This window comes from Drosophila virilis, chromosome 5 (assembly GCF_030788295.1).
Source record: "Drosophila virilis strain 15010-1051.87 chromosome 5, Dvir_AGI_RSII-ME, whole genome shotgun sequence".
Classification (NCBI taxonomy): Eukaryota; Metazoa; Arthropoda; class Insecta; order Diptera; family Drosophilidae; genus Drosophila; species Drosophila virilis.
Genome location: NC_091547.1, coordinates 6,940,500 through 6,952,970, shown reverse-complemented (window position 1 = coordinate 6,952,970; position 12,471 = coordinate 6,940,500). Strand labels below are relative to the sequence as shown.

The window sequence follows — 12,471 nt, the reverse complement described above, 5'->3', positions numbered from 1 at the left end:
TACATAAATAATATATTGCTTATCAATTATTGAAAAACACAATATCAATAAGAGTTTAGCAATTAATTTGAAAATATAACTATAATTAACTATTCCAATCGAATTCCTTAGAACAACTTCTGTTCACAAATTCAGCCCCAATAAGTAGGCAATATGCACTCTTCTGTTAGCCCGTTGTGAGTTAAATGTGTATAACAGCGGCATGGTTAAGCGTTAATTAAGCAAGAAGTTAGTCAAGGATTAACTGTGAACTCTGCCTTGACACTCGCAACAAGTTCAACGCAACCCCGAATTCTCTTTGGCACAGAACTCTCCAAATTGCTGACATTTAACCAACTGTCAAACGGAAGTGACAGCAGCTGTCAAAAATGTGACGCATGCGCCAACGCGTTGGCGCTCAGCTGATTGCGGCTCTTGTGCAGGACGAAAAAGGACAACGCGTTGAGTATGCGTCAGAGCGGAGAAAGCTCGCGTCGCGGCGCGGAGCGAAGCTTTTGCCAAAAGCTCGCCGTCTGTGTGTGCAGTGCTCGGTAGTTATTTTTTTTTGTAACGTGGTATTCCAGTGTTAAAACATTAAAAGCTAGGCTGGAAAAAGGACAACAGTTAAATAGAAGATACCAACACTATTGGTATCCAGCGGTACGGAGCTGCAAACTCCATTTGGCATAATTCCCCACACACGCACACACACACACACACTCATACACACAGAAACACACACAGCCGAACACACAGCAAAAAGTCGATTTTTCACCAACATAAAGTTGTATATGCGCAAAACTTTCAATTGCTGTGGATATAAACGAGAATAGAAAATTAAATAATATCAACTGCGCGGATATAGACAAAAGTATTCGCGTGTGTTATAGAAAGAGTGCAGCATTTCGATTTTAATTCCCATTCGGCTAATCGGAATGCTGAGCTCATCGTAGAGCGCAGAAAAGTGGAGCTACGAAACTTGCAACCACTCGACCGCCCGACCGCCCGCCCGCCCGCTAGCCGCAAAAACAAAACCCAGTGTTGCGAGTCCCGGGGTCCAAAGTTGACCTCTTCTTTTGTGATGTTATGTTTATGCCAATGAGAAAGCTGATAAGTCGTGTGACCAAGCGCCTGAAAGGCTGTTGAGCAATGCACAGCGGAGCCGGAGGCATAGCCAACAGACAGCCTTAGCCTGAGCCGAATCCTGCCACGAATTGCGTCCGCGGGCTGAGAGGTGTTTTATTGAGCGACACCGCGTAACGGACAGCGTTAAGCATCAGCTACGGCTGCAACAACAACGGCGACAACAACAACAACAACAACGAGGACGACGACCACGACCAGGTCGACGACTAGAACGCGCACATGGCTAGCTGGAGCTGGAGCATCTTGTGCGCAACGCTGCTCGCCGGCCTCACGTTACTCACGGGTACGTTAATTCTGAGATTTAAGCTTGTTAGCTGAGCCTAATCCTTGATGACCCCACACAGTGACCCATACGGTGCGCATTACCAATCTCCGTGTGCCGCACACTTACACACTCGAACGTGATAATGAGCCCGATCCTCTGGTGTTGGACTGCGAGTACGAGATGGGGCCGCGGGAGAAGGGCTTTGTGCTCAAGTGGCTGTTCAACAATCATTCCATCTATCAGTGGATACCCTCCGTAAAGGGTTTCGCCATGGTGAGTCATAGTTGAACGTCGTCCACCCCCGTTCAAGGAGGGCAAGAGTCAAGCGTGTGAAGGCAAAAAATTAATTAACATAAATTTCGCTTTCTTCTTGTGCTTCTTCATTGTTTCTACTGCTGTTCTTGTTGTTGTTGTTGTTGCTGTGACTCGTGTAGGGCTTCATGAAGGCAAAGATAGACACCAAAATATTCAGCATGGAGGGCAGTCCCGGTGTTATATCGATAAAGAATCCCGACTGGAACATGACGGGGGAATACACCTGTGCCGTGCAAACCTTTGAGTCCACGGATAAGCGAAGTGCCCGCTTACAAATAATCGGTATGTGAACGGGGTTTACAATTTGCATATACCCTTTGTTTTTCTATTTATTTCCATATACACTAACCAAAACAAGGTTTTATTAATTTATTCACTTATATGTCAAAGAGGCGGCCTCACAAAAAATCATATTGCTCAGCCCTTCCTTTTAATTTGAGGTAACATTAGATACTTCTTATTATCTTGAGGAAAGTGAATTTTATTTAAAGTTTAATATCTAAATGTTAATCTAATTTAACAAATAATTATGAATTAATCTTACGATTCTTCCGGCCGAGTATCTGTAATGGTAGGGCATAAAATGCTTCGGCTATGCCCAGCTATTGCCTCCTCACCTGTTTATGGCGTGAAGTTGTTTGCATAGGTGTTGGGTAGGTGTGTTGCCATATGTGGCTGGGTGTGTGTGTGTGTGTGTGTGTGTGAGTGTGTATGTTTGTGGCACGTGCGACTCATATTTGCATGCGTGTCATGTGGCAGTCGCTGCGGTTACAGAACGCCCAGCCAGCAGCCCAGCGCCGCCTCTTGTTTTTGTTTGTATTTTTGTTTTTTTTATTTTTCGTGGTGTCTATTTCGAAAGTTTTGTTTTTGTTTTTGTTGTTGGTTAGCTTGACACTTGATTAATTCTCACGGTTTTTTGCCCTGTTTGCCGTGACCCACACGTCATCGTCGATTGACAATCCCCATTCCGAAACTAAACCAATCCGCGCAAACAGTTCCTGAGTCGGATTTCATGCTGGAGGCACGCATGGGTGGCGAACAGACGGATGTGGACATAATGTGCGCGGTGCAGAACGTATTTCCACAGCCGGTGCTCTCGGTCATGTAAGTAAAGCTCAGCCACATTGGCCAATTGGATGCATCTAATGCCCTGATCCTGGCCAATTGCAGCTTTGATACACACATACTGGACTCGGTGCTGACGCAATTGGATCAGAACCCGAGCGGCCTGTACAGCATGACAGTGCGGACGCGCATTCCTAGAGATCAGCTCGAATCACCCACACCGATAACATGTGCGTTTTTCCTGCTCGGCACAAACTATACCAAACGCAGGGAGACTATTTTCTATGGTAAGTAGAGGTAAGCAGGATGGCGGGCAGCCAGCCGGGCAGGCGGGCGGGCGAGCCCTCGCCGGGATCAGTTGCTAATTTGAACCTTGTTCTGGTTGCCCCATTGCAGATAAGGCCACAAATATACAACGCAAATGGACAACAGTCGCCGTAGTTATGTCGATCGCATCTTTAGCTTTAAGCAGTTAGTTTGATAGTGTTTTTTGTAGGCTATGTACGTACGATTTGTTTTTATGTTCGTTTAGAATGTTTACAACTTTTTCATTTTTAAATAGAATTTTAAACGATAAACGTAATTTTTTGCGGTATTTTTAAAAAAGCGCTTATTTTGTAAATGCATGTAAATGTAAGAGAAATGAAATGACTCACACACACACACACACACACACTAACTCACACATACACACACACTAACACACACAGACAGTAAAAAGAAAATAAAAGGAAAAGTGAAACATACAACAACACTCAACAAAACAGCAGAAACAAACAACAACAAAACTAAAACAAATTATTGTATTCATATATTTACCACATAAATAAAAAAAATATATATATAAATAGTTATGTATGATGTATAGGTCTAATTGAGTACAGAAACGCTAATAAAAAACGAAAACATTAAAAGTGCATTAAATAAATTGTTAGCAATTGTTTTTATGTTATTCTATTCGAATATTAAGTATACGCTAACAGTTGTCAAATTTAATTGCTAGTTTAAGAAAATTAAATTCAAATTTTAGACTTTTTGGTATATTTCGGTATATTTTGCATAACAATCGCCTACAGCCCTGTTGTATGTTGTTTGTTGAGTGTGCAGCCCTGGCGCGCATGCACAAACGAGCACTTCCAGTGCGCCTTCCAGTGTGCCTATGAGTATGCAGTGAAAATGACAGCAGTGGCAGCAGCAGCAGCAGCAGAGAAATCAACATCGTCGTGAACTTAAATTGCAAAAAGGTTGACGCCACCACAGGCCAGACATACAGGCGAGAGCCAAGGTTTCTGCTCCCTTGGCCCATTGATTGTTATTGGATAATCCCGAAGCACAAGAGCCAAATTAAACAAAAGTAGCTTTTAGATATTCACATTTGCTATACACTAAAAAGCCCCAATAAACCAAGCAACATGTCCTAGTATTAGTAGCTAAGCAGCTTAGGTGGAAACGTGGACGAGTGTCAAACAGGAGCAGCAGCAGCAGCAGCAGCAGCAGCTGAAGCAGCCAATGCGTCAGCATGGCGTCCGGCGACGGGGACACCATCCACACCATTGACATGGACAGCTCCTCCACATCGCAGGCCAAACTGGCGGAGCCAGGCAATGGTAATTAATTAGCTAAATAAACTTTTATTTGTTCAAAACAAGAAGACACAAATGCCAGCTAAAACTTTCCTCAACAATTGTGCGAAACATGAACAAATTCCTTCCAAAAAAAATCAATGAATGGCAAATGGAAGTGGCCGTGGCGCATGTGTCTCAAAGTAGGTGGGCGGCAGTGGGCGCAACCCTCCGCCCTGACTGACTGACTGACTGACTGACTGAGAGCCAATGCCAGCAGCACGTTTACAAATGTTATTTGTATTTTAAGAATACCGAAAACACAAATTAAAACAAACAACAACAAAAGAAACTTTCAAACGGCCAACAACCCTGTCAACTATTTATGGATAAACAGTGAGAACGTTTGCGTGTGTGTGTGTGTGTGTATATATAGTATATAGCGTGTGAGTGTATTTGTAACTAACCCAAGTTCAAGCTCAATTTGAATTGTTTCCCACTTGGGTCATTCGCTATTCATGTCCTGCACATTGTAAATTATACATGAACTGAGCCACGTTAAGTAGTTAACTAATAATACGCTTTGTTCAACTTTGTAGTCTCCACCGACCATGTGGGTAACTCATCGCCCGACGTAAGTACAGCCATTTGGGCATATAGATTATTATAGTATGTGGGTGGAAGGGCTTTTATATTTAGCATTGAGGTCGAATATTCTGTGTATTACTCTCAGCTGGGCAGTCGGCCGCTGCGCTCGGCGAACAAAGCGGACAAGGAGCGCAAGATTGGACACAGGCGGGTCGGTGAGGGCGGCGAGATTACCTACAAAAAGATACAGACATCGCAAATCATGGGCTCCATACAGCTGGGCATACAGCATACGGTAAGTGGCTGAAAGCATGCCATTCATGAATCAATCAATCAATCAATTAAGTTCGTCTTATTGACAGGTCGGCAGTCTGGCATCGAAGCCAAAACGTGATCTACTTATGATGGACTTCTGGGAAATTGAGAGCATTACGTTTCCGCCAGAGGGTTCTAGCCTTACACCTGCCCACCATTATAGTGAATTCAGATATAAGATCTATGCGCCCATAGCATTTCGTTACTTTCGTGATCTGTTTGGCATACAGCCGGATGATTTCATGGTCAGTATGCACAAATCGATAAACTATTAACCGAGTTTCAAACGTCATCATCATCATTGTCAACAGATGTCTATGTGCACTTCGCCGCTGCGCGAACTATCGAATCCAGGTGCTTCCGGCTCAATATTCTATTTAACGGACGATGACGAGTTCATTATCAAAACGGTGCAACATAAAGAGGGTGAATTTCTACAAAAACTACTGCCTGGGTAAGTGGGCCATTGAAGTATATTAACCAGATCGTATACATCAGCTAAGAGCTTTAACTCCACAGCTATTATATGAATCTCAATCAAAATCCGCGCACTTTATTGCCGAAATTCTTCGGCCTCTACTGCCTGCAAACGAGCAATGCCAAAAATATTCGCCTGGTGGTGATGAATAATCTGCTGCCGTCATCGGTGCGAATGCATCTGAAATATGATCTCAAGGGTTCGACATTTAAGCGCAAGGCATCGAAGGCGGAAAGGGCCAAGAAATCGCCCACATACAAGGATCTGGACTTTATGGAGCAGCATCCGAACGGCATCTTTCTGGAGGCTGAAACATATTCGGCTCTCATTAAGACCATACAAAGAGATTGCACAGTGCTGGAATCATTCAAGATAATGGACTATTCGCTGCTGCTGGGCGTGCACAATTTGGATGTGGCTTTAAAGGAGAAACTGAGCGAGCATAGGAAACCGTTGAGAGCGCCGCTGGCCGAGGATTCTGATGTCGACGAGCCGCTAGAGGCAGCCGAGGGCGACGGCAAGGAACGCGACGCAGCAACGGGCATCAGCAGAAACAAGTGAGTATATTCCAGTTGACTTTAGCTGTCCCAAAGAGGAGCAATTGATGAAATGCTAATCCAGTGTGGCATACAGATCGGTGAATCGGCAGCGCCTGGTCGCGCACTCCACGGCCATGGAGAGCATTCAGGCGGAAAGCGAACCCATCGACGATGAGGAGGATGTGCCGTAAGTACTTACACACAATCACGCCATAGCTCCTGACTAATTATGTTGAATTTCATTTATCGTCCAGACCCGGCGGCATTCCGGCACGCAGCGAGAAGGGCGAACGCCTGTTGCTCTACATTGGCATCATCGACATACTGCAATCCTACAGGCTGAAGAAGAAGCTGGAGCACACTTTCAAAAGCATAATACACGACGGGGTAAGTGAGGCGAGATCGCTGGCAGAATCATGCTTATCTTGTTTCTACAATCATAGGAGACCGTTTCGGTTTGTCGGCCCTCGTTCTATGCTCAAAGATTTCAAAACTTTATGGCTAAAACCGTATTCCGCAAGATACCATCGCGTAAGTGCAAGCAGGCTGTTGCAATTGGGACAAGTGCACGTACTATAAGGCACTTTTGTGCAATTTGGCAAAGTATCCAGTAAAATGAGACAAACTAATTCTTAAACATAATCATGTTGACATTGCGTAGCTGCCCACACACACACACACACACACACACACACAACAGTTGTACACACACAAATACGCGTCTGTAAACCTAAGAACGTTTCGTGAACCTGAAATCCGATAATTGCCCGTAAATGAATGTGAGTCTTCCTTCGCTTATAAGTTGGTTAATTGATCTGGTTTACGGCTCGATTCGGTACGGTTTGCAGCCTTGCTTTACACACACAAACTGTAAAATTGCTAATTTTGTTTAATTCCGTTTTAATGCAACAAAAGTGCAATATAGTACACTTGCCCTGGTTGCGCTATTATTCGGTAGTCGGCTAAATTGTTATCAATTTAATCTGTAATCAGTAATTAAATTTGTATTCTATGAAAAAATCAAAGACAAAAAACAAAACAAAAAATCAGCTGTTCTCTGCTTTCTTTTCAATCTTACTTTGGCGCCTTACTCACTTGTACGCGTAGTGGATCTCCCAGAGATCAAAGGAAATCACAGAAAATTTCGTACCTTGGTAACCAGTTATATAGGTAAAGAAACAATACAACAAAATATTTGTTAAATTAATTTAATCTCTTCGTTTCAACTAAAAAATTACGTGTTTTCTGTTTCCATATTTTTTAAGTTAGCTTAATTTGAATATTTCTGTTCAGTTTATAAGCAAATATTGTAAAATATGTTTCTATATTTATTAAGTTGTTTCCACTTGGTTTTCATTTTGATTTGTGTTCCTGTTTCTCTTACTGCACCTGGTTGGTTGATCAAACCGGACGCAAAGCATGCCTCTCAATCTCACGTTAGTGTTCACATTCTATGTAACCTATCTATATATAGCCCGAACTGTTTGGCTTTGCCATTATGGCTTATCTTCTGCATATACCTTTTTTAAGTTTTTTGTCTTATTTCTGCGCTGTCTGTTAATTCTTGATATCTGCTCAATTTTATAGCGCTTAAGCATTCGCCTTCGAAGAGAAAAAGCCTCTCCAAGGCCATACAGCGCTCCATAGACAGCGAGAACGAGTCGACACGTGGTAAGATTCCTTGGAAGCATATTAATGGTAGACAAACTTATATCTATATCCATTCCGCCTCAGCTGTGCACGCCTCGCACTCCCACAGCAGCGGCAAAATTTTCCAGCAGTCGAAGATGCCCACAACGGAGGGCACATCAGCAGCAGCTGCTTCGGAAAGGGAGCGTGACCGGGACAGGGACAGGGACAGGGATCGGGATCGGGATCGGGAAAGTGGGCGTCACTCCACCACACCTGGCCAGAGCAATGTGCCACCGCCGGTGAGGCAGCGCGCGTCCGCCAATCCGTCGACGACGGCCACGACTGCGACGGGAGGCAATCTGAAGGCGCGCGTTCCTCCGCCAGTGCCACCACGCGGCTCGCCGCGTCGCAAGGATACACAGGAGAGTCGGGCGCACTCCACCACGCCAGGTATAGCCACATATCATAATAATTCAAACACAATCCCAGCCACAGTCGGCACGAGCAATACGCTCCAATTGCCCAGCGTAGAGATGCCGCGATTCGGGGAGCGTCGCTCGCCCAGCAATGTTCAGGATTGGCTGGAATTGCACGATCTGTTCGATGTGTGTGACAATGCTAGTCCGGCGCCAGTGCGTCGCCGGGAGTCGCTGCAGTCCGCCTACTCCACGGCACGTTCGGAGAGCAGCTGCCACCGACGGCAGCAGCAGCAGCAGCCGTCGCGTCTGCTCAACCATGTGGACATCTTTCAGCGACAGAACAGTTTTATTGCGCGCAGCGAACGATCCTCGGTGGGCTCCATTGTGCGTAGCTTTCCGCCGATACGCGCCGACAGCTATCGCACCGGCCAGACGACAGTTAGCGGCAGCTCGGAACGTTCGCCCAGGCGGCCACAACGCCGCCAGAAGCACAGTCGCTATTTGCACTTTGTGGATATGGCGCTGTGTGAGGATAATTGCGAGGCGCAGGAGGACAATCTGCTGCAGTCGGTGAGCACATTTCTCGAGGTCAAGCGCGAGCTGGAGGGCACCAACCGGCGGCAGAGAGCATTGCCCGTGCTGGAGCTGCCGGCAGAGCAGTTGTCCGACGAGGATGAACAGCCAGCCCAGTTGTCCACAGCACCACAGCGCCCGAAACGTGCCAAGAGACGCGCACCGAAAGCGGCGCCCTCGACCATACCCGAGAGCACGGACACCCAATCGATGGGCGGCACATTGCGGGATTCGCTTGACTTGAGACGCAATAGTTGTGCCTAGACTGCAGCATGCTTTCCATTTCCCATATCCCAGCCACTTTTCTGATTGACTTGCTGCTCATCCTTCTAATTCCTTTGCTTTGGTTCTCATTGTATTGCTAGGCACAACTCCATCATGCAGTTCAACACCTCCCCCTGCCTTTGACGACATCTCCGAGGACAGCTCGAACAAGAACAGCACATCCTCGACTGGGCGCAGGTCGCAGCACCATCATCATCATCATCATCATCACCAGCAACAGCAGCAGCAGCAGCAACCTTCCTATTATCAGCAACAGCCACAGTATTTGGAACGAAAAATGAATATTGGTCCCGCCTATCGTGGCTCCTATAAGGAGGATATCGTGAGGTAATTGCATGCCTAACTAATAATCGGGCTCATCCGGATCTGGAACTAACTTGTCTGCGTATTGGCAGCGTCTCTGAGGTGCATCTGGACACGTTTCTGGCGGTGGACACCTCAACGAGCAGTCACTATGGCTCACGTGGCGGCTTGGCCTGGACGCCACCGGCATCAGGTGAGGGCTCAACACCCACTTGGACAGAGGGCACACCCAGTTTTACGGACTCCAGTTCGAGTGGTGATCTCGGTAATTGGCACTTGTCATTTCTATTTTGCAAATCAAATCATTTTGTGTTGTGTATAAATATATATATGTGTATATTTTCATTCACGCTTACAATCGTAGACAACTTCTCGCCCATAAATTCATCTAAAATCGATCGACACAAGCCGACAGTGGAAGATGCCATCAACTCTCTGTCCTCGGGAATGGTAAATATCGCTGGTGATCGTGGTGGCAATTTCTAGATCGACTCTAGATACACTGATAAGCTTAAGGCAACACAAACGAAACTTCTCCAAAAACACGACAAACAAGAGAGAACGACCACATTCGGCACACCGATGTTTAAATACCCTTGTAGACATATAGCTTACGGTTTTTCAAGATATGTGACTTGCATACTCCAGTTCCCAATTGCTGCGCTTAGACAAGATATCTTGAAAACAAAATAGTTTTCTACACAAAAAATGATTATTACAAATCTATATGATATAATGGTCCGATGTGATAAGTGGAGCGTGTTTAGGCCAAGTTTGGTCGCGAAATCTTGAAAAAGAAACTGATCGCACCCGTTTCAGCTATATTATATAGTCTCCCTATGCGTTGCACACTTCTTGACAAAATTAAAATACCCTCTACAAGGGCATTGAAACCCACCCACAAACCCACTAACTCGCGCTGAGCTTCACACATCTAGTATTTCTTCTTATTTTCCAAAATCCACTTGAATACCTTTGTTGTTTTTTTCAGTTGCACACAGTTTTATTTTCCACACTTACATACATATACATATATATTTAATAAGTCGACATATATTACATCCTTATAGATCAACTAACATAGCATGTGATGATGGACACAGAACAAAAGCAGCAACTAATTCTCGTATACATGAGGCAAACAGAATTCGAATAAAAGTACAGACAAACATATTGCAAGGATAATGCTCGAGTGTTTAGGTACAGAGGTGTGCACATACTTTGATATATAATAGATACTGGGTATGTATATGTATGTACATATTTGTGTATGGAGTGCACGTGTATAGCTAGGATATAATCAAAAGGCGACCTTGTAGAGCTCCATGAATGAAGTACCCGGAAATCAGATTCAACACTTCCCCACACATCCAGCAATTTCTACATGCATTCGTATATTTACAGGATACCAGCAACAGATATCGTTCAAGAAATATATATATATATATACAAACAAAATACATATATACATATAATATACGAATACAATAAATTTATCTATTTGCATACCCAAGGCAACAATAATTATAATTGATATTATATATATATACAAATTACAAAACAAATCAAATATGATGCAAACGTTGACAAAATGCAATTCCAGTTCCCGTTCCTTGACCCGCGTTCCATATAATAATTATATTAATAATGTGTACTAAAAAAATCGTTCGGCTCGATGATATTTGCTAGAAGAAGGGTGAATGAATAATATCGAATTATACAATACCGCAAAATTAAAGCAAATATATGATCAAATTAAAAGGAAACATTTTTGCTATACTTTCGATCTCCGATATATCCACATACGTATTATGTACACCTATGTATAATCAGCAATCGCGATATTACAATATTGTTGTAAAATATTGAAATTTATAGGACAGTCAACCAACCAAAAATCAAATTTCTATGCATATTATTCATTTGTATTTATTAATGGTAATTGTAAACATGCTTAGGTTTAGAGGACGCGCACTCAAAAAACAAACTAACATGACGGGAACGACAGACGGACTCAACGGATCAGATAGGGCCTAGGTCTTGTACTCGAGAAGCAAATACGAAAGAATTGATTATTTATTAATTAGTTGAATGTTATTTAACTTATATGCATTATTCTAAAGATTACTGAAATCCAATTGTAATTACATACAATAAATTAAATTGCAAGGTTGAAATTCTCTGCCCTCGGCTATGCTCTACTTGATCGGAAATGCACATTTGCTAACAATTTAACATACTTAGTACAACTTTTGCAGGTCCTTCAGGGATTGATTTAAGAACTGATTGGTCCAGTCATTCTCGGGATTATCCAGATGGTTATCGAAATCGATAACGTCCCGCATGGCACCTCTCTTCAGCAGCAGCGACACACCTTCTAAAGTTTGTGACGACTGAACCAGCGAATATTTGGCCTTTGACCAGCGACTGGATTCACTCGAATAGCCGTACACCTGTAGCGCCGGTCGATTGTGCTCCAGGGACACCAGCTTGTTGTCAACGACTGCGAAGCATGCGTTCTTAAAGTTTTCCTGTATCTTGTCAGCAATTTTGGCAGCTGGTGCCTTTTCGATTTGGTTATCGTAAAAGTTCTCCGGCGCGGCATAGTAGCCGGCTATAACTAGCCCCTCACTTTCAGCGTAGGCATCAATCTGCAGTTGCGTCAATTTTAGAGAGTAGAACACTTGGAAACCTCTGATATGTTAAATTATTCAACTTACTTGGATTAGTGCTATTTCTGCCATAGGCGTGACATTAAGGCACTGGTGGAATAGAGGGATTGCATCTGTGATTTGGACCTTAGAACCTTTTGGCTTTTTCTCGGCCAGCAGTAGGCCGTTAACAGCCTGGTGTGGGTATTTGGCCGCATGGAATATTATTTTAGTGTATGCGGTCTCGGAGAACTCATATTCACTCATTTCAACTGATTATTTTGTAAATTTTCCTATTCGAAAAGTTGACTTGTAACTTTGTCCAATCAATTAACTTTCAGTATGACCGTACATGG

At 43.8% G+C, this 12,471-nt stretch overlaps 3 protein-coding genes across 12 annotated transcripts; 2 read left to right on the top strand and 1 right to left on the bottom strand.

Moving 5' to 3' along the window:
- Nucleotides 1-517: 517 nt before the first annotated feature.
- On the top strand, nt 518-3,698 carry LOC6625121 (uncharacterized). Of its 2 annotated transcripts, none has more exons than XM_032436440.2 (6): nt 518-1,408; nt 1,470-1,663; nt 1,825-1,987; nt 2,701-2,809; nt 2,876-3,067; nt 3,167-3,698. In XM_032436440.2, exons 1-5 carry the CDS (start codon nt 1,345-1,347, stop codon nt 3,063-3,065), a joined length of 720 nt encoding a protein of 239 aa, XP_032292331.1. In that variant the 5' UTR covers nt 518-1,344; the 3' UTR covers nt 3,066-3,067; nt 3,167-3,698. The 2 variants fall into 2 exon arrangements, with proteins under 2 accessions (XP_032292331.1, XP_002050888.1); XM_002050852.4 differs by having other exon boundaries at nt 521-1,408; nt 2,876-3,057.
- Nucleotides 3,699-3,941: 243 nt separating this feature from the next.
- PIP5K59B (Phosphatidylinositol 4-phosphate 5-kinase 59B) lies at nt 3,942-11,641 on the top strand. 8 transcript variants are annotated; one of them, XR_001450315.3, is made up of 18 exons: nt 3,942-4,377; nt 4,932-4,966; nt 5,066-5,215; nt 5,283-5,480; nt 5,547-5,689; nt 5,755-6,270; nt 6,335-6,439; nt 6,507-6,639; nt 6,696-6,783; nt 7,360-7,422; nt 7,671-7,688; nt 7,840-7,923; nt 7,987-8,334; nt 9,242-9,488; nt 9,557-9,729; nt 9,829-9,914; nt 10,535-10,706; nt 10,784-11,641. XR_001450315.3 is itself a non-coding variant. In XM_015174675.3 (17 exons), exons 1-17 carry the CDS (start codon nt 4,290-4,292, stop codon nt 10,541-10,543), a joined length of 2,472 nt encoding a protein of 823 aa, XP_015030161.2. In that variant the 5' UTR covers nt 3,942-4,289; the 3' UTR covers nt 10,544-11,641. The 8 variants fall into 8 exon arrangements, 6 of the variants coding, with proteins under 6 accessions (XP_015030161.2, XP_015030165.1, XP_002050889.3 ...); XR_001450314.3 differs by having other exon boundaries at nt 10,772-11,641; XM_015174675.3 differs by having other exon boundaries at nt 6,347-6,439; nt 10,535-11,641.
- On the bottom strand, nt 10,965-12,457 carry EMC8-9 (ER membrane protein complex subunit 8/9). 2 transcript variants are annotated; one of them, XM_015173565.3, is made up of 3 exons: nt 12,185-12,457; nt 11,705-12,115; nt 10,965-11,149 (listed from the first exon to the last, which is right to left on the bottom strand). In XM_015173565.3, the coding sequence occupies exons 1-2, from the start codon at nt 12,380-12,382 to the stop codon at nt 11,705-11,707; spliced, it is 609 nt and encodes a 202-aa protein (XP_015029051.1). In that variant the 5' UTR covers nt 12,383-12,457; the 3' UTR covers nt 10,965-11,149. The 2 variants fall into 2 exon arrangements, with proteins under 2 accessions (XP_015029051.1, XP_002050890.1); XM_002050854.4 differs by lacking the exon at nt 10,965-11,149 and having other exon boundaries at nt 11,378-12,115.
- Nucleotides 12,458-12,471: the final 14 nt, after the last annotated feature.

What these genes read in the sequence shown, in the direction of transcription:
- LOC6625121 (XM_002050852.4), top strand. Translation starts at nt 1,345, where the DNA reads ATGGCTAGCTGGAGCTGGAGCATCTTGTGCGCAACGCTGCTCGCCGGC. An exon ending in CAGCCGGTGCTCTCGGTCAT is followed by an intron (nt 2,810 to 2,875) that starts GTAAGTAAAGCT and finishes GGCCAATTGCAG; the next exon opens with CTTTGATACACACATACTGG. An exon ending in CAGGGAGACTATTTTCTATG is followed by an intron (nt 3,058 to 3,166) that starts GTAAGTAGAGGT and finishes GCCCCATTGCAG; the next exon opens with ATAAGGCCACAAATATACAA.
- EMC8-9 (XM_015173565.3), bottom strand. Translation starts at nt 12,382, where the DNA reads ATGAGTGAATATGAGTTCTCCGAGACCGCATACACTAAAATAATATTC. An exon ending in CAGAAATAGCACTAATCCAA is followed by an intron (nt 12,116 to 12,184) that starts GTAAGTTGAATA and finishes ACGCAACTGCAG; the next exon opens with ATTGATGCCTACGCTGAAAG.
- PIP5K59B (XM_015174679.3), top strand. Translation starts at nt 4,290, where the DNA reads ATGGCGTCCGGCGACGGGGACACCATCCACACCATTGACATGGACAGC. An exon ending in TACAGCCGGATGATTTCATG is followed by an intron (nt 5,481 to 5,546) that starts GTCAGTATGCAC and finishes CATTGTCAACAG; the next exon opens with ATGTCTATGTGCACTTCGCC. An exon ending in GACGATGAGGAGGATGTGCC is followed by an intron (nt 6,440 to 6,506) that starts GTAAGTACTTAC and finishes TTTATCGTCCAG; the next exon opens with ACCCGGCGGCATTCCGGCAC.